The sequence below is a fragment of the Arvicanthis niloticus genome, chromosome 20, assembly GCF_011762505.2.
Source record: "Arvicanthis niloticus isolate mArvNil1 chromosome 20, mArvNil1.pat.X, whole genome shotgun sequence".
NCBI lineage: Eukaryota > Metazoa > Chordata > Mammalia > Rodentia > Muridae > Arvicanthis > Arvicanthis niloticus.
The window spans coordinates 45,618,783-45,625,671 of record NC_047677.1 but is presented as its reverse complement, the minus strand read 5'-3'; the positions used below and the strand labels follow the sequence as shown (position 1 = coordinate 45,625,671).

General features: G+C 53.4%; 1 protein-coding gene across 1 annotated transcript; it reads left to right on the top strand.

The window, feature by feature from the left end:
* The first annotated feature begins 1,114 nt into the window (after positions 1-1,114).
* Pim1 (Pim-1 proto-oncogene, serine/threonine kinase) lies at positions 1,115-6,364 on the top strand. Its single transcript, XM_034524802.2, has 6 exons — positions 1,115-1,417; positions 1,527-1,633; positions 1,724-1,774; positions 1,866-2,232; positions 3,866-4,042; positions 4,863-6,364. Exons 1-6 carry the CDS (start codon positions 1,336-1,338, stop codon positions 5,018-5,020), a joined length of 942 nt encoding a protein of 313 aa, XP_034380693.1. The 5' UTR covers positions 1,115-1,335; the 3' UTR covers positions 5,021-6,364.
* The last annotated feature ends 525 nt before the right edge of the window (positions 6,365-6,889 follow it).

Sequence of the window (6,889 nt, the reverse complement as noted above, 5' to 3'; positions counted from 1 at the left end):
CGTGATTTCCTCTGTCCCAGGCGCTCGGACACGGATCCTTTCTGAGGGAGATCAGGACCGCCTGGTACCTTCTAATTTTCCTTTGCATTTCTAAATTGAGAATCTTTGTCACCGGCTCCTCGCAGCCCAGGTCTCCCCCACTTCTCCTCGCTCGCAGGCCTGTGACTCCCTCGGTGTGCAAAATGCCGGTGACTCACGTCTTGCACAGCCTTCGCCCCCCCAAAACACAATCACCACCCCCAGGATCTAGCCCACAGCGCATCGTCAACCCGCCCCAGCAGCCTTGGAGGTCTCCGGGCTGAGTCACACCAGAGGACCACCCCGGTCGGCATCCACACACACGCGGTCCCTGCTCATGGCCTCCGCGCCGGCCACACCAACGCCCTTCCATTTCTCACAACTTGCTACGCTCCAGCACCAACCCTCGACCCCCCTTCCACACCCCAAATCTCCGGGAAACACAGAGTCGGCGGAGCTGGCCTCGGGCGGCCTTTGATGGCTTTGTTATTGTTTGGGTTTGAATCGATACGCCCCTCCCCATCCTTCCTCCCCCGGCCGCGCGCGCCACCCAGCTCCCGCCTCCCCGCACGCCCAGCGCCCCTCCCCCTCCGTTTTGGCGCCTTTTCCTTCCCGCCACGTCGTGGCGGCGTTAGCGACCATTCTGACCGCGAGGCCCGGGGCGGGGCGTGGGCGGGGCCCGCAAGGCCTTATGCAAATAAAGACTCTTCTGGTTGGCTGAAGCCGCGCCCGGAGGCGGGGCAGGAGAGAGGGGTGTAGCCGCGAGGGGGCGGAGTGGAGGGGAGCGGCCCTCGTCCCGCCGCCTCCCCGCCCCCTCTCCGCCCTCCGCCGCCGCGCCAGCCGGGCTCCCCACCTCGGCCTCCCGGAGAGGCCCCGCCCCGTCCCCGCCCGCCGCGCGCGCCCTCCCCAGCGGCGCGCTCCGCCCCTTTACTCCTGGCGGCGGGGCGAGCCGGGCGTCTGCAGCAGCGGCCGTGGCGGCGGAGGAGGCTGGAGGGGAGTCGGCAGCGCCGGCGGCGGGATCGGCAGTAGCAGCAGCAGCAGCAGCAGGAGCAGCAGTCACAGTCAGCAGCAGCCCTGGGTCCCGCGGCGCCTCTCGCCCCGCCGCCTCCCGCACTGCCTGACCCGGCCGGCGAGCCTGCCCGCCGCCAGCGCCCTCAGTCGTCCTCCGACTCGCCCTCGGCCTTGCGCGCCAGCCGCAGCCCGAGCCGCAACGCCACCCGCAGTCTGAGTCCCGGCCGTCGGCTCAGCCCCAGCTCGCTCCGCCGCCGCTGCTGCTCGTCCCGGCACCGGCGCCGCACCGACACCCTGGAGGTGGGGATGCTCCTGTCCAAGATCAACTCCCTGGCCCACCTGCGCGCCGCGCCCTGCAACGACCTGCACGCCACCAAGCTGGCGCCGGGTGAGTGTTCCCACCCCACCCTGGGCGCGCGGGTCGTTGGAGGTGGGGGGACGCCGGGAGACCCCCGCGTGGGCCGCGCGCGCTAAGTGTCCCGTGCCTCTCTTCCTAGGCAAAGAGAAGGAGCCCCTGGAGTCGCAGTACCAGGTGGGCCCGCTGTTGGGCAGCGGTGGCTTCGGCTCGGTTTACTCCGGCATCCGCGTCGCCGATAACTTGCCGGTGAGTGGGCAACCCCGCCTCGGGGAGGGCGCGCGGAGGGATGCTTTTGAGCAGGAGGGGTCTGATGGAGACTCGGGGGTCTTCTTCCAGGTGGCCATCAAGCACGTGGAGAAGGACCGGATTTCCGATTGGGGAGAACTGGTGAGTGAGCCTGAGACCCCTCGCATGGGTGGGTGGGTGGTGACGGGCGTGCCGGAACCGGCGCGCTCACCCTCGCCCTCACCCTTTGCAGCCCAATGGCACCCGGGTGCCTATGGAAGTGGTCCTGCTGAAGAAGGTGAGCTCGGGCTTCTCGGGCGTCATTAGACTTCTGGACTGGTTCGAGAGGCCCGATAGTTTCGTGCTGATCCTGGAGAGGCCCGAACCCGTGCAAGACCTCTTCGACTTCATCACCGAGCGAGGAGCCCTGCAGGAGGAGCTGGCTCGAAGCTTCTTCTGGCAGGTGCTGGAGGCCGTGCGGCATTGCCACAACTGCGGGGTTCTCCACCGCGACATCAAGGACGAGAACATCTTAATCGACCTGAACCGAGGCGAACTCAAACTCATCGACTTCGGGTCGGGGGCGCTGCTCAAGGACACAGTCTACACGGACTTTGATGGTGAGCCAGGCCCCGGGAAAGGGAGCTGCCCAAGGTGCCGGCATCGAAGCCTCTGGCGGCCTCGGCTCCGGCCCTTTGTAAAGGTCATTGGGCCGCCTGGCTCAGAGCTGGCAGGGGTGGGGCAGAGGCGAGCTTCCCGGCATAGTACAGCCGGGGATTTCAAGCTGGTTGAGCGAACCTGCAACATTTCTGGCGTGGTTGGATTTGTTGTTGTTGTTGTTGTTGTTGTGGCCGTTGTTTGCTTATTTTACTTTTCAGTAGGGATTTAGTAAATTCCATGTTTTTCCGGTGAATAAGAGGTCGTGGGCAACCGGCTGTAGCCCAGATTTCTAAAGTATGACCCACTTTTCTCTCCAGTAGGAGGTGGAGCCGGTGGTGGCGGGAGACATTGGTGCCGGTTTTTTTTTTTTTTTTTTTTTTAGTTTGTTTTGTTTTTTGGGGAGTTTTAAGGTAGTTCTTAGAACTGCAGGGTTTTGTTTTTGTTTTGTTTTTGAGGGTAAAGGAATAAGCCGCGGTCTCACTCCACTTGGGGGTATTGTAGGGCGACGAGGTCTGGAATGGGTGTTGTGAAATAAGATCTGTTGGTTTGAAAATTAGTTGGGTGTCTCCTCCGGGAGGCTGAAAACCTATCTATCATAGGGAGGGGCTTGGATCGGGTTCTTTCAGTAAAGGAGGGGAGGAATAGTAGATCAAAGCGCAAGGCTGAGTCGTGATCTCAGTGGCTCACCCTAACAAACTACGTCCTTTCAAAACTTGTGACTCTGGCTTGTGGTTTGAATTTCTTTGGAGGGTGCTGGGCTGGGCTGCATTTTTTGTATTTAACAGTTAATGGCTGGCTGAGTCCTCGCCTATGTTTTCCCCCCCTGGGCAAGCCTTTGCTGCCCCCTGTTGAGCACCATGGGGCTAGCACTTTTTTTTTTTTTTTTTACTACCCAAAGTTTGTAAACAGGAATCACGTGGTCTGAAACCAGCCCTGCAACTGTACCTTTCCAGTCTAGGGAGGGGAGAGTGTAGGTGTCAGTGCCTCACTTGCGTATAACCCAGACAAGCTTTCCAAAGCACATCCTGACTAAAGTGTTGTGTCTATAGGTCCTCACCTGGTCCCAGGCTAGATGAGACTAATCTGGCAAAACCATCAGGGTCCTTGTAGTCTAAGGCTATCCCACCAGGGTCTCTGGACCCGAGCTTTTCCGTGGCTTTGTTAGTCTGTGGACTGGTGTGTAAAGGATTTGGGTTTAGGGTTTGGGCTCCTGGAAGGGTACCATACTACTTGTCCATTTGTCCATTTTCTGCCTGGACCAAAGAGGCAGAGATGGAAAGACTGAGTGATTGATTTTTGTTTTGTTTGTTTGTTTTGTTTTTTTAAAGTCAAATCTGCCTGTCTGCTCCTGAGTGCTGGGATTAAAACGTGTCTTAAAGCTGGGTGGTGGTGGTGGTGGTGATTAAAAATGCTTTTAATCCAGCACTTGGGAAGCAGAGATAGGCAGATCTCTGAGTTCAAGACCAGCCAGAGTAAAGAGTAACTTTGTCTGGAGGGGAAATTTTTTTTTTTATTTTATTTTAAAGAAGCGGCTCAGACGAGTTGCTTTGTTTCTTTTTGCTAATAGCGGTTTCTTTTCCCTCTGCTGGTTAGGAACTCGAGTGTACAGCCCTCCTGAGTGGATTCGATACCACCGCTACCACGGCAGGTCGGCGGCTGTCTGGTCCCTGGGGATCCTGCTCTATGACATGGTCTGCGGGGATATTCCATTCGAGCACGATGAGGAGATCATCAAGGGTCAAGTGTTCTTCAGGCAAAGGGTCTCCTCAGGTAAATTCCCATGGGCCCTCGCTCCGGGGATGGTGTGTTTGAAAGGCTGGTTTGGGGATTGCAGGGATGAGACAGTATGGGGGGGGGGGGGTCCGTTCCTACCCACCCTTTTATTTATTTATTCATTTTCTTTTGGGGAGAGTAGGGCCTTAGCTTAGCCTGCCTCTGACACCTTCTCACCCCCAACTACTGGGACTCAGGAGATGGAGGGATCTCACTGGGTCAGAGTTACTCTGCTTGGCCTCGGAATTCCATCTGGGCCTTTTCTTCTTAAAGGTTTTGGTTTAGTCATGCTCAAATTGCAATAAGTTTTATATACATCCCACCCCAACCGCTAGACTCTGTTAAAAAAAAAGTCTAAGTACCAGCAGAGACCTGGTCTCTAAACAGAGTTGGTTTTTTTGTTTTTTTTTTAAAGGGCCATTGAAGCCTTCTCCCCTTAAGGCAATATAGTTCTCTAAATATTGTGGTCCCAGTGACCTCATTCCTGCTAGTGTCAGTGGAAGTCGGTAGGTGAGTTGAATCACCTCATCATGCTCAGAGATGGCTCATCAAAACCCTTGTCATTCTTCCCATTTCTGTTGAGTGGGTGTCGTGAGAAAGGCCCTGGTTATTGAAGTCTGAAACCACAGGTTTAAGAGGGAAGGTACTTTTTTTTTTTAACTGAAAGCAAACTGTTGGAGGCTCTCAGTATCTGGGCCTCTGCAGTATTAGGTGCCTCTTTGAAAAACCCTGTGGGTCTCTGGGAAGAAGAGGAGACCTTTGCATTACAAAAACAAGTTGAGTCATCTTTACCTCTGTCTGCCCCCACCTTCTGCAGAATGTCAGCATCTTATTAGATGGTGCCTGGCCCTGAGACCTTCAGATCGGCCCTCCTTTGAAGAAATCCAGAACCATCCATGGATGCAGGATGTCCTCCTACCCCAGGCAACTGCCGAGATTCATCTGCACAGCCTGTCACCGGCGCCCAGCAAATAGCACCCTTTTTGTCAGACCCTCCAGGGAAGGAGAACTTGTCTTCTGACCTTCAACAGGACCCTGCTTGACGATGCAGGAACAGTAATGACAACTCATTCCAGACTCCAGGTCCCTGGAGCAGGGCCCCACCCCCACCCCACGAGGAAAGAAGACTACTTCACTCGTTCTGGACCCCTCTTTGCCTCCCCATAGACTCTGCTCCTAGTGTTGCTGGCTCTGCAGAATCTCTGGGTGGGGGATGGGAGTGGTTCAGAATCCTGTCATGGAACTTTTAGTCACCATGGAGACTGTGGGTCACTAAGATGGGCCAGGGTAGGGGAAAACATTTTGGGGGGTGGGATAAAAACTAGCACCATATTTAAGTCCCTGTCACCTCTTCCAACTCCTGAGTGCCTTCTGTGGGGACTCCGCCTGTGCTGGGAGAAATACTTGAACTTACCTCTTAACCTGCTGCTTCTCAAATTCTGCCTGGGTTTGCTTCCCTCCTCTCCTTTCCCATCCCCCCACTTCCTATGAAAGGTGCCATGGGAGAGGCTACAGGGCCATGCTGAGCCACCTGCCCTTTTTCCCGCTCCTTTAGTAAAATTCCCAAGTGAACTGGTCTTCCTTTTTTGGTTCCAACTTAACCGTTTCAAAGCCAAGACCTCACACAGAACGCACAACCAATGCAACAACCAGACAAGCTGTAAATGTGTGTATATTCCAGCATGGTAGCCTGCAAAAGGATTGTAGATGATAACAATTTTAAAGAAAAAAAAAATGCCTTTAAGTTATTTTATGTGTTGGGGGTTTCGTTTGGTTTTGTTTTTATTTTTTGTTTCTTTGCTTTTTTTTTTTGTTTGTTTTTTTGTTTTTTGTTTTTTTTTTGAAAGATGACACATTCTAGCCTGCAAGTCAATGTTTTAATGTATATTTATTTATTTATTTATTTGGTTTACCTGTTCCAAGCTTCAACTGACTGTTGCCCTGAGGGTTTTATTGTCATGTTCTGTCCTTTTTTTTTTTTTTTCTTTCTTCCCTCCTCCTGACTTGGGGACCTTTTTTGGGGGAGGGCTGCAACGCTTGCTGGGGCATTTGGGACTCTGGTGAGACAGCTGCTGTAGACCCGTCTGGGGCCCCCTTGCCTACTTGCTGGAGTGGGTCTAGGCTCTGCTGACTGTGTACATAAGACAGAAAGGCAGTTCCGGTGTGGTGTGCCTTCCAGATCCTCTGGGGCTGTGCTTTGAGCAGCAGTGTAACCCGCTGGTTTTATCTGAGTGAAATATACTGTACAGGGGAATAAAAGAGATCTTATTTTTTTTTTTTTATACTTGGCATTTTTTGAATAAAAACTTTTTGTCTTAACTTGAGTTTTCCATTCATTCATACAAAGATGTAAGGTTGGTCCAGAGCCAGGTAGGCTGGGCACTTTCAGACTAGATCTGATTTCCTCCTGGGGCACTGATGTACTAGGCTTGCTGAAGGAATCAGTGCTGGATAGAACCCAGGCCTTCCCTGCCCTCTACTAAGGAAACCCCCAGAGTATGACTGGTTCTCTCCCACAAAAGTTTAGCTATTGTCACCTTTTTAAAGCAGGTGCAGCCAAAACTGTGGCATTGGTAACATGGAGGTGAGACTTGACTGGGATTAATTTTTTCTGATGTCATGTAACCAGCTGGCATTAAGCATTAAACATTGTTGGTACTCCATTGAATTCTGGGATTACAGAAATGGCCACAGGAGTTTGATTTGGGTTTTGGTATTTTTTAAGATTTTTTTTTTTTTTTTTTTTTTTTTTTTTTAATTTATGTCTTCAGAACAGGGCATGGGATCCCATTACAGATGGTTGTGAGCCACCATGTGGTTGCTGGGAATTGAACTCAGGACCTC